Genomic DNA, 19392 nt, shown 5'->3' on the forward strand with positions numbered 1-19392 from the left:
TTGTAATCCAGCCATCATTGACAGCGCTAATTATGGAAGCTATTTAGTCGGCAATAGTAAATGATACATTAGCACGTAACGATAATTTGGGAAAGGAGACTACACATAGCCAGCGGTAGTAGTGTTTTAAAATAATGGTGAAATAAACAGAAAGGTTCGTTATTGGGAAATAACTATTGCCATGTTTGAATTTGATGGACAAAGTGACCTTTGGAATTCGCTCTGCCGATGACAGCAGAGTTTTCACCATTTATTCCCCCTCAGCCTCTCACTGTGGGTTCCATGCAGCTATTGAGAGCTTTTCTCTTCCTGCTCATTCTCTGACCCCCGCCTACGATCTCCGGCTTTCACTTTAATAGCCGCTGTACAATCCGTTTCCTTTCAGTATTTAACCTCGCTGCCAGTTTCCCCTCCACCCTTCGCAATACCTTTGGATCCCGCTTTGTGTTGCGCAGAGGGACGTGGATAATTACAAACCACAACTTTAGAAAGAGGTGAAAGAGCTAAACCGCTGGTGACTTTGACTCAGAACAAGGAAATACAGCAGCGCACGAACTGTTGCATTTATCTCATTACCAACTCCTCCAAATAATAACTCAGACTGACACCTGCAGGATTGCAAGTGTAATTTCAAGGCTATGAGTCGGCACTGTTTTGCGGCAAAGAATTGGCTTTATTGTAGATAAAATAGTTACCACATAAAAGATATGTTGTTATTTAGGTTAATTTTAAAAGTAAATATGAAAAACGATCTATATTAATTTTGAATTAAAAAAAATTCTCCCCGGCGGGGAATTGAACCCCGGTCTCCCGCGTGACAGGCGGGGATACTCACCACTATACTACCGAGGAGTGGTGAAAATCGACCCCACAGGCACTATATTTATAGCATGCCGAACAACCTGTGTCATATTTTATTCAATTTCAATCTTCTGGATAGTATCCCATCATTTCTTTCTATTCTTACTACTACAAAGTATAGTTTATTGAGCGGACCACGTGTATTCCCAAGTGGCTCCATACAATGACCTACAGGTTGGTGCATCTGACCTGGAAGCCATTCCAGGATGTGTTCATGACATGGGCACCAGCTGGACACTGCTGTGTATTAATTCAGTGCAACAGAAGAACAAGACTACCGAGGAGTGGCGAAGATCAGCCCCACAGGCACTGTATTTATAGCATGCGCCTGTGTCATGGTACTTTAACCAGTTCCAATATTCACCACTATACTACTGCGGATGCTGGAATCTGAAATAAAAACAGAAAATGCTGGAAATACTCAGCAGGTGAGGCAGCATCTGTGGAGAAAAACATAGTTGATCATCATCATAGGTGGTCCCTCGAACGAGGATGACATGAGTTCACAGATGTTTCAATGAAGGCCCTAATATTCCAGTCCTGAATTCCAGTTGAAGGGGTGGAAGATGCCTGTGCGTGGATTTTTTTTACATGCGGTGACTGTTGCACATCAGCCACCACATGGACTTAACAGAGCTAGGCCTTTATCCAGTGACAAGGGTTAACCAGGACGACTGGAGACCAGCTCTGCTGCACGGACCTAGAGCGCACACACATCACAGTGTGGGCTGGCCTGTGCTGCCCCGGGCCCTCGTCTCTTCTGTGCCCCGTACTCTAATTTGCCGCACTTCCGCTACAATCTCTCGCCGCTCCTCTGCCACAAACATTCACCGCACCTCCGCCACAATCTCCCACCGCACCCCCGCACCAAACATTTGCTGAACCTCCGCCACGATCACCCACCGAATATCAGCCACGACCTTCCCATTCCTCCGCTTTACTAGGGCCCCACCGATGCTCCTGCCCACATTCCAAACAGCAACCTAGATCCTGATGACGTCACCCATTCGCCTACCTCGAAGCCGTCGCACATTGGAGCAGCTCACGCTGGATGTTGAAACGGTATGCCGCTCCAGCTCTTATACTTCCTGACCTGCGGAGCTGTTCTCTCACAGGTTGGGGGGCTACAATGTTCCAGGGCTCATCGCTCCAGCTCTTATACTTCCTGACCTGTGGAGCTGTTCTCTCACAGATCGAGGGACCACGATGCTTCGGGGCTCGCTGCTTCAGCTCTTATACTTCCTGACATGTGGAGCTGTTCTCTCACAGGTTGAAGGACCACGATGTTCCAGGGTTCGTTGCTCCAGGTCTTATACTTCCTGACCTGCGGAGTTGTTCTTTCACAAGTCGGGAGGGCCACGCTGCACACACGGAGCAGGGAAACGGTCTCTCCCCAGTGCGAGTACATTGGTGTTTCAGCAGGTTGGATGAATCAGTGAACCTTCCCACACACAGAGCAGATGAATGGCCTCTCCCCAGAGAGAACTCGCTGGTGCCTTAGCAGATCCTTTTTGCTTTTATATCTCTTCAGTCAGAACTCACTGGTGATTCAGCAGGGTGGATGACTGAGTGAATCCCTTCCCACACTCTGAGCAGGTGAACGGTGTCTGCTGATCTCTAACTTGTTCCAGTTCTGACAAAGGGTCATCGACCTGAAACATTAACTCTGTTTCTCTCACCACAGATGCTGCCTCACCTGCTAAGTATTCCCAGCATTTTCTGTTTTTATTTCAGATTCCAGCATCTGCAGTATTTTGCTTTTGTATTAGTGTTTAATTCCCACTTCTCTTCTTGGACTGCTCACCTTGAAGAAGTTCTGGCATGTTTTCCTCTTCCTCTATTGTAAATACTGATGCAAAGTAATCATTTAACATGTGCACTATTTCCTTATTTTCATTTATATCACCATTAGCAACATTTAGACAACCATCCTCTGCTATTTACGTTCTCTGGCACGAGCTTGATGGGCCAAATGGCCTCCTTCAGTGTTGTAACCATTCTATGATTCTATGATTATCAGTTTTTAAGGGACCCACATTGCTCTGAACCATCCTCTTTTTCCGAATATAATTGTAACAGTCTTTTGTGTTGATTTTGATATCCCTTGTATGTTTCTTTTCATAGTCCCTTTTTGTAGCTCTTACTATCTGTTTTGTCACCTTTTGCTGTTCTTTGCATCCCTCCCATTCACCAGGATCAATGCTATTTTTTGCATTTTTGTATGCTTTTTTTAGTTTTATTCCTTTACCTCTTTAGCTGTCCATGGCTGTTGCTGGTAGAAGTGTCTCAGAGATTAATCAATAAATCCTGGTGAGTGATGACTCCAGGAAAATGCTGAAGGATTGACAACCCTAGTGTTCATAGTGTCTCAACAATTCTATGTTTTCATTTATTATATTTGTTGACTTGCAAACAATCCAGTTCATCCTGACAGTGGCGAGGGAGGTGGGATGGTGTCGGTGATTAAGGAACAGAGTTTGTGGCAGGGATCGAAGATAATGGCATTGAACTTCCTAATATTTAAATGGAGGAAATTTATGCTCATCATCACTAGATGTCGGATAAGCAGTATGATGAATCAGAGGCAGTGAAGGGGCTCGCGAGAGGTGGTGGTAAGGTAGAGCTGGGTGTCGTCAGTGTACATGTTAAATCTGACATTGTATTTTCGGATGATGTCATTGAGGAGCAGCATGTAGATGAGGAATTGGAGGGGGCCAAGGATAGATCCTTAGTGGACACTAGACGTAACAGTGCAAGAGCGGGAAGGGAAGCCATTCATTTTCTGATCATGACTGGATAGATAAGAAAGATGGGCATGGATTTAGGAGATGACAACATGTTCAAAGACTTTGGCGAAATAAGGGAGGTTTGGGACGGAATTGTGGTTTGCAAGGACAGAAAGTTCAAGGGTGGGTTTTTTGAGGAGAGGGATGATGGTGGTAGATTTGAAAGGCAGGGGGACAATAGCTGATGAGCAGAGGGAACTGTTAACAATGTCAGCTAACATGGAGGCCAGGAAAGGAATTTGAGTGGTCAGCAGTTTGGTAGAAATAGGTTTGATGGAGCAGGAGATGGACAAGATGAGCTCAGATAGGCCATGAGGGGAGATAGGAAAGAAATTAGTGAAAGATAAAAATTCAGGGCTAGGGCAAGGGGGAACCATGGGGAAAGTTTGGCTTGGTGAGCTAGGGGAAGGGAGGGAAGCGGTAGAGGCTGCTGAACAGATGGTTTCAATCTTAGTGACAAAGAAGTCCATGAGCTCCTCACACTTGTGGGAAGTGAGGGTAGAGGGGTAGAGGAGAAGGTTTTAAGAAGACAGTTGTTTGTGGAGAAGAAAAGTCGGGGGTTATGTTTACATTCCAGGATGATCAGGAGTATTGAGCAGTTTTGGCAGAGTAGAGCAGGACCCGATAGTGCTTGATGTAGTCCAGCTAGCTCTCGTGATGAATGGCTGAACTAGTTGTCCACCATAAACATTCAAGTCTGCATCCCTTGGACTTAAGGGGGGGGAGTTGGAGGCCATACCGGGGGAATGTCCAGTGTGAGAGAGAGTAAGGGTTTTACTGGGGACAAGGACATCAAAGGTGGATGTTAAGGGTGTGGTTGAGCAGATTGGTAGCTGCAAAAATGTTGTGGTAAATGGAGGGTCAAAGTCTGGACAGTTGGGAATTTGATGATGCCATTGTGAGTGACTTGAGGGATAGCGAAGGAAGTGGGGTTGGGAGGGTAAAGGGGGATGTAAGTGGAGATGGATACAAGAGATGGCTTATCTATGATTGACACAATTGCCATGTCTACGGGGAGGGGGTGGCTGTGAATATAGGTTGGAGAGTTTATATGGAAGGAGAGGTTTAGGGAGGAAAGGATGGCAATGAACTCAGAGGAGGGAGAGCATGATGAGTTGAGATAGATATTGACATCTCCGAGGATGAGAAGTCACTCAGTGCAGAGGCTGAGGGAGGAAAGCAATGAAGATATCGTAATCAGAAACTTTGTGTGGCACTTGGGTAGGTAATAGAGAATGAAGATTTTAAAGGAAAGGCGAAAGGGGTGGAACAAGGCGAGATGCTTAAAGAAGGAGAAGGTGTCAGAGGAGCAGGGGGACAAACACCGTGAGATCGGTAATAAGGCCATACCACCACAGCCGCGGTTTGGGCGAGGCAATGGTGGAAGGTACAGCCAAGTGGGAGCTTTGATTAAAGGGGAATGTGTCATCACCTGTGAGTCACGTTTCAATCAAGGCCATTGTTGTGTATGGAGAAAGAGTCAGACTGAACACCGTGAGCTCAAATTAAAGTGTAACCTTGGTCTTTTATTACAGGTCTCCAGAGTGCCTCTCCAACCTGTGAAGCTTCCTTAAATACCTGTGCTCCCAAGCGATTATGGGATCCCTTGGGACTCAAGGGGATGAGCTCTCTGGTGGCTGTACAGAGTAAATATAAGTCCACATCTATAACACTCCCCCCCCGCCCCCGCAAAGTCAATAGTGTAACAATTTACAATGTGAGTCGATCTGGGGCCCTTTTAGCCCTTGTGTGGAAACTGGTGTTGTTGAATCATTTGTTGAGCCCTCGCAGGGCTGCTGTGCAGCTGGTCTTGCTGGGCTGCCTGGTGTGCTGGGCTCTGCAGGGCTGCTGTGGATGATGGGTTCTGCTTCATTGTCAACCGTGGTGTCGGTTGCCACTGGTGTGTATGTTGGGGGATCAAAAAAGGTAGGGTCCAAGGTAGGTTGCTCAGAATAGTCCGTGAATCTGAGTTTGATTTGGTCCAAGTGTTTCTGGTGAATGAGTTGATTTGAAAGTTTGACCCGAAACACCCTGCTTTTCTCTTTGGCCATGACAGTTACAGGATCATTGATTTCAATCTCGCGTGACACATTTGCGCTATCACGGTATGCACTTTGTTGAAGCCGCCTGCTCTCTACCTGTTCATGCAGATCAGGGTGGACTAACGAGAGCCTTGTCTTCAGTGCTCTTTTCATGAGCAGTTCAGCAGGTGGGATCCCAGTGAGTGAGTGTGGTCTCGAGCAGTCAGTAGTTAAACAGGACTCGGGATAGGCGAGTCTGCAGTGAGCCTTCAGTTACACTCTTCAAGCCTTGCTTGATGGTTTGCACTGCTCTCTGCCTGACCATCGGACGCTGGTTTCAACGGGGACGATGTGACATGTTTGATCCCGTTACGGGTCATGAATTCTTTGAACTCAGCACTGGTAAAACATGGCCCGTTGTCGCTCACCAGCACATCGGGTAAGCCGTGAGTGGCAAACATGGCCCGCAGGCTTTCAGTAGTAGCAGCGGACGTGCTAGCCAACATTATCTCACATTCAATCCACTTGGAGTACGCGTCTACAACCACAAGGAACATTTTACCCAAGAATGGGCCTGCATAGTCGACGTGTACCCTAAACCAAAGTTTGGAGGGCCAAGACCATAAACTTAGGGGCGCCTCCCTGGGTGCATTGCTTAACTGCAAGCATGTATTACATCTATGAACGCAGGACTCTAAGTCCGCATCGATACCCGGCCACCAAACCTGGGATCTGGCTATCGCTTTCATCATTACGATGCCTGGGTGGGTACTGTGGAGGTCATTAATAAAGGTATCTCTGCTCTTCTTGGGGACCACTACTCGATTGCCCCACAGAAGGCAATCTGCCTGTATAGACATTTCATCTTTACGCCGCTGGAACGGCTTTATCTCTTCCTGCATTTCCACTGGGACACTGGACCAGCTTCCGTGAAGCAAACAGCGTTTGACTAGAGATAATAAGGGGTCCTGGCTTGTCCAGGTTTTGATCTGCCGGGCAGTGATGCATGATTGCTCACTCTCAAATGCTTCCATAACCATGGCTAGATCTGCGGGCTGCGCCATTTCCACCTCCATGGTGGGCAATGGCAGCCTACTGAGAGCATCGGCGCAGTTTTCTGTGCCTGGCCTGTGGCGGATGGCGTAGTTGTATGTGGACAACGTGAGCGCCCATCTTTAAAAAAAAAAACACGTGAGCGCCCATCTCTGGATGCGGGCCAATGCGTTGGTATTTATCCCTTTACTCTCGGAAAACAGGGATATAAGTGGCTTATGGTCAGTTTCCAATTCGAATTTTAGCCCAAACAGGTATTGATGCATTTTCTTTACCCCATAGACACACACTAATGCTTCTTTTTCAATCATGCTGTAGGGTAGGTTCTCTCCGCCTTAGACAGACTCCTGGATGCATAAGCAACTGGTTGCAGTTTCCCAAAATCATTAGCTTGTTGCAATTCACACCCGACGCCATATGACGACGCATCACATGCCAGTACCAAACGCTTACATGGAACGTACAACACAAGCAATTAGTTCGAGCATAACAATTTTCTCGCTTTTACAAAGGCATTTTCTTGGCTTTTGCCCCAAACCTATTCGCCGCTTTTTCGTAGGAAGACATGTAGTAGTTCTAGCAGGGTGCAGAGACCCGGTAAGAAGTTACCAAAGTTGTTCAAGAGTCCCAGAAACGACCACAGCTCCGTCACGTTCCGTGGCCTCGGTGCGTTCTCGATTGCCTCTGACTTCGCGTTTGTGAGCCTGATGCCATCCGCCGCAATCCTCCTTCCCAGGAACTCCACTTCAGGCACCAGGAAAACGCACTTCGAGCGTTTTAACCTGAGCCCCACGCGGTTGAGTCGACTAAGAACCTCCTTCAGGTTCTGCAGATGCTCGACTGTGTTCCGACCTGTGACCAAGATGTCGTCCTGGAAGACCATGGTGTGCAGGACCGACTTCAGTAAACTTTCCATGTTTCTCTGGAATATCGCCACCGCTGATCGGATTCCAAACGGGCATCTGTTATAAACAAAAAGTCCTTTATACGTGTTGATGCAGGTGAGGGCCTTTGATGATTCCTCCAGTTCCTGCGTCAAGTAGACTGACATCACATCCAGCTTCGTGAATGTCTTTCCTCCCGCCAACGTTGCAAAGAGGTCGTCGGCCTTTGGTAGTGGGTATTGGTCCTGCAGGGAGAAACGATTGATAGTTACTTTGTAATCGCCACAGATTCTGATGGTGCCGTCTCCCTTGAGGACTGGGACAAAAGGACTGGCCCACTCGCTGAACTCGATCGGTGAAATGATGCCCTCTCTTTGCAGCTGGTCTAGCTCGATTTCTACCCTTTCTCTCATCATGTACGGTACTGCTCTCACCTTGTGATGGATGGGTCGCGCCCCCGGAATAAGGTGGATCTGCACTTTTGCTCCTTGGAATTTACCAATGCCTGGTTCGAACAGCGAAGGAAATTTGTTCAAGACCTGGGCACAAGAAGTGTCATCAGTGGGTGATAGCTCTCGGACATCATCCCAGTTCCAGCGTATCTTTCCCAGCCAGCTCCTGCCAAGCAGTGTGGGACCATCGCCTGGTACCACCCAGAGTGTTAGCTTGTCCACCGCTCCATTGTAGGAGACTTTTATGGTAGCACTGCCGATTACAGGAATCAGTTCTTTCGTGTAAGTTCTCAGTTTCGTGCGAACTGGAGTTAAGACTGGTCTTAAGGCCTTGTTGCACCACAATCTTTCGAAAGTCTTTTTGCCCATGATGGACGGGCTCGCGCCCGTATCCAGCTCCATTGACACCAGGAGACCATTTAGTTCAACATTCAGCATTATCGGGGGACAATTCATGCTGAATGTGTGCACCCCATGTACCTCTGCCTCCTCTATCTGAGGCTCTGGTTCGTCGTGATCCTCCATGGATCTGTCCTCTTCTGCATCCTGGTGGTTTGCAGGTTTAACAGACTTTGCAGTTCGCCTGCACACTCGTTGGAGGTGTCCCATTGTTTCACAGCCCTTGCCAACGTACTCTTTGAATCGGCATGAATGGAAATGATGATCACCCCCTCAGCGCCAACAAGGTGTTAATAGCCTTGCATTCATCACCCTTGATGGTGGAGTCTGAGTCATCTGCAGACGTGCAGCTGCAGGTATGTGTGACCTGCCCTGTACGTTACAATTCGAAAGCAACATCACTTTGTTCACAGTACTTGTAGCAGCACTAATGTGCTGAGAGATTTGCTTCGTATTGTCACTGGTGGCAATGAACGCCTGGGCTATCGCTATTGCCTTACTCAAGGTTGGGGTCTCTACAGTCAAAGGTTTGTGAAGTATGGTTTTGTGGCCAATGCCAAGTATGAAAAAGTCTCTGAGCATGTGCGCTAAATGTCCTTCAAATTCACAATGTCCTGCAAGGCATCTTAGCTCGGTGACATAACTCGCCACGTCCTGACCTTCAGATCTTTTGTCGGTGTAGAACCGGTACCTCGCCATCAGAACGCTTTCCCTCAGGTTCAAATGCTCTCGGACCAGTGTGCACAAATCGTCATACGATTTCCCTGTGGGTTTCGCTGGAGTGAGCAGATTCTTCATGAGGCCATATGTTGGTGCCCCACAGACGGTGAGGAGGATCGCCCTTCATTTGGCAGTGCTCTCTTCCCCATTTAGCCCATGAAATATTGGTCGAGTCGCTCCACAAAAGTTTCCCAATCATCTCCCTCCAAGAATTTCTCCAGGATGCCCACTGCTCTCTGCATCTTTGGATTCGCTATCTGTATTTCTTTGCCAGTTGTTGTGTATGGAGAGTCAGACTGAACACTGTGAGCTCAAAGTAAAGTGTGCCCTTAGTCTTTTATTGCAGGTCTCCAGAGTGCCTCTCCAACCTGTGAAGCCTCCTTAAATACCTGTGCTCCCAAGAATCCCTTGGAACTCCAGGGGATGAGCCCTCTGGTGGCTGTACAGAGTAAATACAAGTCCACATATATAACATCCATGATGTTGATTCAGTTATCATGACATGTGCAGTTATCCACTTTGGTCGGAAAAATTGAAAAGCAGAGTAACTTTTAAATGGTAAGAGATTCGGAAATGTCGGTGTTCAGAGGGACCTGGGTGTCCTTGTACACAAAGCATTGAAAGTTAACATGCAGGTACATCAATTAGGAAAGCAAATGTTATATTGGCCTTTATTACAAGAGGATTAGAGTATTGTGTACAGTTTTCATCACCTTACCTAAGGAAGGATATACTTGCCATAGAGGGAATGCAACAAGGGTTCACCAGGCTGATTCCTGGGATGGGGGTATTTTCTTACGAGGAGAGATTGAATAGATTAGGCCTATACTGTCTAGAGTTTAGAAGAATGAGAGGTGATTGAAACATACACAATTCTTACAGAGCTTGACAGGGTAGATGCTTGGAGGATGCTTCCCCTGATCTGGGGATCTAGAACCAGAGGTCACAGTCTCAGAATAAGGGGTCGGCTATTTTGGACTGAAGTTAGGAGAAATTTCTCCACTCTGAGGGTGGTGAATCTTTGAAATTCTCTACTCCAAAGGGTTGTGGAAGCTCAGTCGCTGAGTATAGTCAAGACAGAGATTGATAGATTTTTGAATATTAAGAGAATCAAGGGATATGGAGATCGTGCAGGAAAGTGGAATTGAGGTAAAAGATCAGCCATGATCTTATTAAATGGTGGAGCATGCTCGAGAGGCTGAATGGCCTAGCCCTGCTCCGATTTCTTATGTTCTAATTAGATCAAGAATAGCAAGTGCCTTGTTCACAAGTGACTGGACATTCTGGAGAAAGATGTGGAGGGGCAGTGGTAGTTGATCTGCTGGCAGAGTCCAGAGGGTCCGTGCTGGAAAGGGGTGACTGGGGTGGGAAGGAGGTTGGCAAGATTAGCCCCCAGCGGGCGGTGAGAGAGTAGAATGGGACAGTTGGGTTTGCTGCTCATAAGGCAACAGCAATGTGTGCCTTGATGGGCCCTTTGGTGGATGCCGAGAATGGCACAGAGGGAAGCTGTAGACTTAATTGTACCACAGATTAGAAACCTGCGAGAGGACATCCACCGCAGGTCAGGAAGATAAACGAGCTGGAGCGCGGGCCCTACAACATCGTGAGCCACCCCTGACCTGCGAGAGGACATCCACCGCAGGTCAGGAGGATAAAAGTGCTGGAGCGTGGGCATACCACTACAACTTTCAGCGCGAGTCGTTCCAAGTATACGATGACTTCGAGGTGGGTGACAGGATGATGTCATCAAGGCTCAGTTCACCGTTTAGAGCGTGGGCAGGAACATCGGCGGGGCCCAGGCACAGCGGAGGAGAGGGAAGGTCGGGGTGGATGAGTGGCGAGAGATCGTGGCGGAGGTGCGGCAAATGATTGAGACGGTGGAGCAGTGAGAGATCGTGGCTGAGATATGACAAGAGATGAGCGGCGAGAGATCATGGAAGAGGTACGGCGAATGTTCGGTGCGGAGATGCGGTGAAAGATCGTGGCGGAAGTGCGGTGAATGTTTGTGGTGGAGGAGCGGCGAGAGCTCATGGCAGAGGTGCGGCAAATGAGGGTGTGTGGTCCAGGAAGGGCCGAGGGCCCAGGAGCAGCACGGGCCAGCCCACACTGCAATATCTGTGCGCACTAGGTCCATGCAGCAGAGCAGGTCTCCAGTTGTTCTGGTTTAGCCTTGCCACTGGATAAAGGCCTAGCTCTGTCAAGCCTGTGTGGTGGCTGATGTGCAACACGTAAAAAAAATCCACGCACGGCATCTTCCACCCCTGGGGTTCAGGACTGGAATATTGGGTCCTCCAATTAAATATCTGTGAACTTATCCCTTTTGGTGTGGAGGCAAGTCATCCTCGTTCGATGGACTGCCTATGATGATGATGGTGATATTAGAGACGGACTATGCAGTAACCAAGTCTGAATTTTGTTAATGTCATGAAAACCATATTTTTTCAATTATGTCGCCAGAACTTTGATCCTTATTTTACAGCATATTTTTGGTGAAGGGGAAAAAAAAAGTTGCATTGGCCGGGAATCGAACCCGGGCCTCCCGCGTGGCAGGCGAGAATTCTACCACTGAACCACCAATGCATAGAAAAACAAGGCGCACTGGCGATAGTGGAAACTGGGAACTGGCAATGATATCATTCCTGATTCCTGAGAATCGCCCGCCTCTCCGAGATAAGCAAAGTGCTGCGAAAAGCGAAGAGGGCAGAATCCTGAAATGGCGTCTGTCCTCCACGCTCTCCAGTGTCTGACAGTGCTGGTCGCCGCTCTCTCACTGCGAGCTACCGTCACGCATACTCCAGTTGCTATGGAAACGCCGAGGCTGCAGCTGCCTTCCTGCAGACAGAACCCGTCACGTGACGCCGAGCACCTGATCCCCGATAAATGGTGGCGGAGCAGAGTAAGTATCTCGGTGTAAGGGAGGAGAGGAGAGCAAGTGACCCGGTCAAAGGGGGAGCAGAAAGTGGGTCTGGTTCTCCGCAGAGTCGGTGAGATGTTTTGCTTGATGTGGAGGAAGGGGAACCCTCAGCCGACCCGGATCTTCCTGCGGATGCTCAACAACCGCAGGCGGCTGCCTGTGTCATAAAACACACCTGGGCCCCGATATTGGGGTGTGTCGATTGCCATTTCCCGGGTAGTTCACTGAGTGGTGCCGATCATGCCATTTCTCGGGGTTCTCCTTTTCTCCTGCGCTGAAGATGCGGAAATTCAGAACCGTAGTGATTATCAGAAGTTGTGTGCTCCAATCCAGTTACCACATTTCTCCTAGCACTGAGACGGCCCAGGCCAAAATCACTAACTCTGTCCTACTTAACAATGGTGTGTCACTCTTCTCCTGCTGCATTTGATATGGTTAACCATGACATCCTTATCACCTGTACTCTGTTGTCTAACTCCATGGGACTGCTTTGTGTAGTTTTATTCCTGTCTTTCTAAATACAGCCAGTACATCTCCAGCAATGGGTTAGGGACAAGAGGAGGCTGATCTGCCATTCAATTAGATCACGACTGATCTGTACCTCAACTCCATTGCTCCATATCCCGTAATACCCTTACCTAACAAAAATTACCACTGGGCTACAGACAATGAACCGAGAATAGTTAGCTGATACTAGCGTTGAGAAGCACTAAACCTGGGTAATCCAAAGTTGTAATTTCTATGTTGCTGTCTAATGATTGGTCGTCACCAGTAAGAACACACTCAAAAGTACTTCATTGGCTATACATAGAAAATAGGTGCAGGAGTAGGCCATTCGGCCCTTCTAGCCTGCACCGCCATTCAATGAGTTCATGGCTGAACATGCAACTTCAGTACCCCATTCCTGCTTTCTCGCCATACCCCTTGATCCTCCTAGTAGTAAGGACTTCATCTAACTCCTTTTTGAATATATTTAGTGAATTGGCCTCAACAACTTTCTGTGGTAGAGAATTCCACAGGTTCACCACTGTCTGGGTGAAGAAATTCCTCCTCATCTCGGTTATAAATGGCTTACCCCTTATCCTTAGACTGTGTCCCCTGGTTCTGGACTTCCCCAACATTGGGAACATTCTTCCTGCATCTAACCTGTCTAACCCCATCAGAATTTTAAACGTTTCTATGAGGTCCCCTCTCATTCTTCTGAACTCCAGTGAATACAAGCCCAGTTGATCCAGTCTTTCTTGATAGGTCAGTCCCGCCATCCCGGGAATCAGTCTGGTGAACCTTCGCTGCACTCCCTCAATAGCAAGAATGTCCTTCCTCAGGTTAGGAGACCAAAACTGTACACAATACTCCAGGTGTGGCCTCACCAAGGCCCTGTACAACTGTAGCAACACCTCCCTGCTCCTATACTCAAATCCCCTCGCTATGAAGGCCAACATGCCATTTGCTTTCTTAACCGCCTGCTGTACCTGCATGCCAACCTTCAATGACTGATGTACCATGACACCCAGGTCTCGTTGCACATCCCCTTTTCCTAATCTGTCACCATTCAGATAATAGTCTGTCTCTCTGTTTTTACCACCAAAGTGGATAACCTCACATTTATCCACATTATACTTCATCTGCCATGCATTTGCCCACTCACCTAACCTATCCAAGTCGCTCTGCAGCCTCATAGCATCCTCCTCGCAGCTCACACTGCCACCCAACTTAGTGTCATCCGCAAATTTGGAGATACTACATTTAATCCCCTCGTCTAAATCATTAATGTACAGCGTAAACAGCTGGGGCCCCAGCACAGAACCTTGCGGTACCCCACTAGCCACTGCCTGCCATTCTGAAAAGTCCCCATTTACTTCTACTCTTTGCTTCCTGTCTGACAACCAGTTCTCAATCCATGTCAGCACACTACCCCCAATCCCATGTGCTTTAACTTTGCACATTAATCTCTTGTGTGGGACCTTGTCGAAAGCCTTCTGAAAGTCCAAATAGACCACATCAACTGGTTCTCCCTTGTCCACTCTAGTGGAAACATCCTCAAAAAATTCCAGAAGATTTGTCCAGCATGATTTCCCTTTCACACATCCATGCTGACTTGGACCTATCATGTCATCTCTTTCCAAATGCACTGCTATGACATCCTTAATAACTGATTCCATCATTTTACCCACTACCGATGTCAGGCTGACCGGTCTATAATTCCCTGTTATCTTTAAAAAGTGGGGTTACATTGGCTACCCTCCACTCCATCGGAACTGATCCAGAGTCAATGGAATGTTGGAAAATGACTGTCAATGCATCCACTATTTCCAAGGCCACCTCCTTAAGTACTCTGGGATGCAGTCCATCAGGCCCTGGGGATTTATCGGCCTTCAATCCCATCAATTTCCCCAACACAATTTCCCGACATTCCCAACATCCTGATGTTGTGAAACGTGCTATATAAATGCATTATTCTTTTTAGCTTTGTGGTGAGAGCAAACAAAGTTAAGTTATTTCTGATTAGGGAGGGCTTCTTTATACAGAGTTGGGTGCAAAGTCCTTTGTACTTCCCGTGTTATCCCTCAATAAAGAGCAATTACAAATTTGACTTCCAGATTTGGATTAGACTTCCAGTACAAGTTGTTACTAATAGAGGCGTTGAATTGCAGGGTGGGAAAATGAAAACACCAAATCTGTTGCAATTTGTAAGGAGGTACTCGCTCGCGGCCTTCCACGTGAGGTGTGCGCCGGCGGGACTGGAGTGCATCATCACCCCTGGCAACCAAATTTTAATTTGATTTATCTGTCTAAAGTTGAATTTGTTTAATTTGCTGGTTTTAGTGTCCCCCCTTTTAGCCAGGGGGCACTTCTATAATTTGTGTTTCAGTGCCCTCAAAAAAAAAACAAAAATAAGGGGGCATTTGTTGGAAAATGTTTGGTGTGTGTCCCTCCCCCCCCTTTTCGGGGCACTTGATTGAATTGGTTACAACCAAAAGCGTTGTAAGGAGGGTCTTAGCCTCAGCTATTTAGAATCTATATTAATTACTTGGATGAAGGGACCGAGTGTAATGTATCCACATTTGCTGACAATACAAAGCTGTGAGGAGAACACAAAGGGGCTGAAATTGTCCCCCTCCTTAAATTTCATTGCCGCCTCTGAGAGACGATAATGGAGCAGATGGACGGACCGACCAGGGGCAGATGGATGGACCGACTGTCCTAAATTGCCCCCGGGCCAGGAGCAACGAGAGCTGCTGCCCGTCGGGCACACGGCTACCCCCTTTCCGACCCCCGCGGGAAATTGCACCGGGGGAGCGGTCGGTGCCACTGATCGGTTTACCCTGTGGGAAGCTGTGTGTGCCTGGGTTGCTCATCTGCCCTTAAAAGGGGAGTGCGCACTGCCCTGCCTCTATTTAATTTTAATTGTCGACTGACTCCGAGGTCGGCCCGACAAAGGTGGCAACGAGTTCGGCCGGGCCACCAATAGACAGACCGGTACCCAAGAGGGGATGGCCCGGCTGAAACCCTCCCTGGTGGCCCAGTGTGCCTAACTAAACTTATTGCCGAGTTCACAGCGGCCCTCCCCTTTAACTGAAGGGGAGCGATGTGCTGCGATGCTCTGACGTCAACAGAGCGGTGCTGACGACTCGTTGGGGCAGCCGACCCGATCCAAAGACACATCTGCCCCTCAACACTGCCCCAACCGGAAATACAAAACAAAGAGGTGAATATCGGCGCAAGGATAGGGCTGGAGCAAAACCTTAATAATTGGTAAGTGCGCCTACTCTTACTCGGGGGGCAATTTCGGTCCCAAAGAGTCTGCAAAGGGATATAGACAGGTTAAGTGAGTGGGCAAGAACGTGGCAGATGGAGTATAATGTGAGGTTATTCACTTTGGTAGGAAGAATAAAACAAAAACGGCAAGCAACTAGTAAGACAAATGGTATGTTGGCCTTTATTGCAAGGGGGCACAAGAGCAAGGCAGTTTTGCTGCAATTGTACAGGGCTTTGGTGAGACCACACCTGAAGTACTGTGTACAGTTTTGGTCTCCCTACCTAAGGAAGGGTATACTTGCCTTAAAGGCGGTGCAACTAAGATTCACTAGATTGATTCCTGGGCTGAGTGGGTGAGATTGAGTAAAATGGGTCTATACTCTCTGGAGTTTCGAAGGATGACAGGTGATCACATTGAACCATATCAAATTCTGAGAGGGCTTCATAGGGTTGATGCTGAGAGTCTATTTCCCCTGACTGGAGAGTCTAGAACTAGGGGACATTATCCCAGGATAAGGGGTCGGCCATTTAGGATTGAGATGAGAAGAATTTTCTTCAGTTAGAGGGTTGCGAATCTTTTGAATTCTCTACCCCAAAGTACTGTGGATGCTCATTTGTTGAGTATATTCAAAGCTGAGTTCAGTAGATTTTTGGAGTCAAGGGATATGGGAATCGGACGGGAAAGGAGTTAAGGTCAAATATCAGCCTTATCTTATTGAATGGCGGAGCAGGCTCAAGGGACCTGACGCTTATTCCTGCTTCTACTTCTTATGTTCTTATGTTTCATCATATAAATGTTTAGGAGACAAAAATAGATTGCTAGATCATGTACGTGGTGCTTTGTGACCTCAGTTAACACTTTGCACTCATTAATTTTAATCTAATTTTTTCTTTGTTTTCAGGAAATAATTTCCATTTTCCATGTTATGCCGACTTGACCAAATGAGCAGCTGGGCATTTTGGGCAGCAGTGTATTGCATTAGCATCACCATCGCAATACCTGTCATTAGCTGTCAAGAAGATGGAGTTTTCCATTTAGGTAGGAAGGATGAACATAACTGGTTTAACTGCTGTTGGAGTTTAACTACATTACAGAAAGATGCGTTAGTTTGCAACACCTAAAGCTCTGATTGCGCCTCCTTGATCACAAGACCTGATTGTTGATTGGTCCCTTTGGAGGACATAGAAACATAGAATATAGGTGCAGGGGCAGGCCATTCGGCCCTTCGAGCCTGCACCGCCATTCAATATGATCATGGCTAATCATGCAACCTCAGTACCCTACCGCTGCCTTCTCTCCATACCCGCTGATCCCTTTAGCCGTAAAGGCCTTTTGAATATGTCCAACGATCTGGACTCAACAACTTTCTGTTGCAGAGAATTCCACAGCTTCACAACTCTCTGGGTGAAAAAGTTGACATAGAAACATAGAAAATAGGTGCAGGAGTAGGCCATTCGGCCCTTTGAGTCTGCACCACCATTCAATAAGATCATGGCTGATCATTTCTTCAGTACCCCTTTCCCGCTTTCTCTCCATACCCCTTGATCCCTTTAGCCGCATGGGCCATATCTAACTACCTCTTGAATATATCCAATGAACTGGCATCAACAATTCTCTGCGATAGGGAATTCCATAGGTTAACAACTCTCTTAGTGAAGAAGTTCCTCCTCATCTCAGTCCTAAATGGCTTACCCCTTATCCTAAGCCTATGTCCCTTGGTTCTGGACTTCCCCAACATCGGAAACATCCTTCCTGCATCTAACCTGTCCAGTCCCGTCAGAATTTTATATGTTTCTATGAGATCCCCTCTCATCCTTCTAAACTCCAGTGAATACAGGCCCAGTCGATCCAGTCTCTCCTCATATGTCAGTCCTGCCATCCCAGGAATCAGTCTGGTGAACCTTCGCTGCACTCCATCAATAGCAAGAACGTCCTTCCTCAGATTAGGAGACCAGAACTGAACACAATATTCCAGGTGGGGCCTCACCAAAGCCCTGTACAACTGCAGTAAGACTTCCCTGCTCCTGTACTCAGATCCCCTTGCTATGAAGGCCAACATACCATTTGCCTTCTTCACTGCCTGCTGTACCTGCATGCCAACCTTCAATGACTGATGAATCATGACACCCAGGTCTCGCTGCACCTCCTCTTTTCCTAATCTGCCGCCATTCAGATAATACTCTGCCTTCGTGTTTTTGCCCCCAAAATGGATAACCTCACATTTATCCACATTATACTGCATCTGCCATGTATTTGCCCACTCGTCTAACCTGTCCAAATCACTCTGCAGCCTCTTAGCCTCCTCCTCACAGCTCACACCGCCACCCAGTTTAGTGTCATCTGCAAACTTGGAGATATTACACTCAATTCCATCATCCAAATCATTAATATATATTGAAAAGAGCTGGGGTCCCAGCACTGAGCCCTGCGGCACTCCACTAGTCGCTGCCTGCCATTCTGAAAAGGACCCGTTAATCCCGACTCTCTGCTTCCTGTCTGCCAACCAGTTCTCTATCTACGTCAGCACATTACCCCCAAAACCATGTGCTTTGATTTTGCACACCAATTTCTTGTGTGGGACCTTGTCAAAAGCCTTTTGAAAGTCCAAATACACCACATCCACTGGTTCTCCCTTATCCACTCTACTAGTTACATCCTCAAAAATCTCTAGATTTGTCAAGCATGATTTCCCCTTCATAAATCCATGCTGACTTGGACCGATCCTGTCATTGCTTTCCAAATGCACTGCTACTACATCTTTAATAATTTATTCCAGCATTTTCTCCACCACCGATGTCAGGCTAACCGGTCGATAATTCCTTGTTTTCTCTCTCCCATCATTTTTAAAAAGTGGGGTTACATTAGCTACCCTCCAATCCATAGGAACTGATCCAGAGTCCATGGACTATTGGAAAATGACCACCTATACATCTACTATTTCTAGGGCCACTTCCTTAAGTACTCTGGGATGCAGACCATCAGGCCCTGGGGATTTATCGGCCTTCAATCCCTTCAATTTCACTAACGCTATGACACACCCGGCAGTTTCTCTGGAATGTGTAATTAAAACTGCCCTGCCGACGTAATCAGTGACTTTGCAAAGTATAATTCGACCCTGTCTGACTGCTGACTCCCCACAGAACAGAGCTCACTTTGAACAGACAGGACTCACTCTCACCCACCCAAACAAGTTCCTGCGCTCCCCCACCCCCCCCATCCGAAGTGCTTCACTTTCCCAACCCCTCAGCCCAAGTTTCTCGCCTCTTCTCCCCCCCCCCCCCCACGACCCCCCCCAACCCCCTGGTTACTGATCCCCCCCCACCCAAAGTGTCTGATCTCCTCTTCCTCCTCCCCCCCCCGCTCCCCGCCCCACCACGATCGCCTAAGTTCCTGTCCTTCTCCCCCTGCCGAGTTCTTGTCTCTCTCGTCGCCCCTCCACTCTCGTCGCCCCCCCTCTCTCGTCGCCCCCCCTCTCTCGTCGCCCCCCCTCTCTCGTCGCCCCCCCTCTCTCGTCGCCCCCCTCTCTCGTCGCCCCCCTCTCT

The 19392-nt window shown here is 47.8% G+C and overlaps 1 protein-coding gene and 2 non-coding genes across 5 annotated transcripts in view; 1 reads left to right on the plus strand and 2 right to left on the minus strand.

The window, feature by feature from the left end:
- Window positions 1-780: 780 nt before the first annotated feature.
- trnad-guc (transfer RNA aspartic acid (anticodon GUC)) lies at window positions 781-852 on the minus strand. Its single transcript has one exon. It is a non-coding gene; the product is annotated as a tRNA-Asp (tRNA).
- Window positions 853-11685: 10833 nt separating this feature from the next.
- trnag-gcc (transfer RNA glycine (anticodon GCC)) lies at window positions 11686-11756 on the minus strand. Its single transcript has one exon. It is a non-coding gene; the product is annotated as a tRNA-Gly (tRNA).
- Window positions 11757-12025: 269 nt separating this feature from the next.
- The window catches only part of LOC139247666 (transmembrane protein 144-like), a 135933-nt gene continuing 128566 nt past the window's right edge, over window positions 12026-19392 (plus strand). For all 3 annotated transcript variants that reach the window (XM_070871754.1, XM_070871777.1, XM_070871759.1), the window contains exons 1-2: window positions 12026-12072; window positions 16752-16888. Coding sequence is in view for 1 of the 3 variants with exons in the window: in XM_070871759.1 (XP_070727860.1) it covers window positions 16771-16888 (118 nt within the window). In the remaining 2 variants the exon portion in view is untranslated. The remainder of the gene's footprint in view (window positions 12073-16751; window positions 16889-19392) is intronic.

Source organism: Pristiophorus japonicus, chromosome 2 (assembly GCF_044704955.1).
Source record: "Pristiophorus japonicus isolate sPriJap1 chromosome 2, sPriJap1.hap1, whole genome shotgun sequence".
Lineage (NCBI taxonomy): Eukaryota > Metazoa > Chordata > Chondrichthyes > Pristiophoridae > Pristiophorus > Pristiophorus japonicus.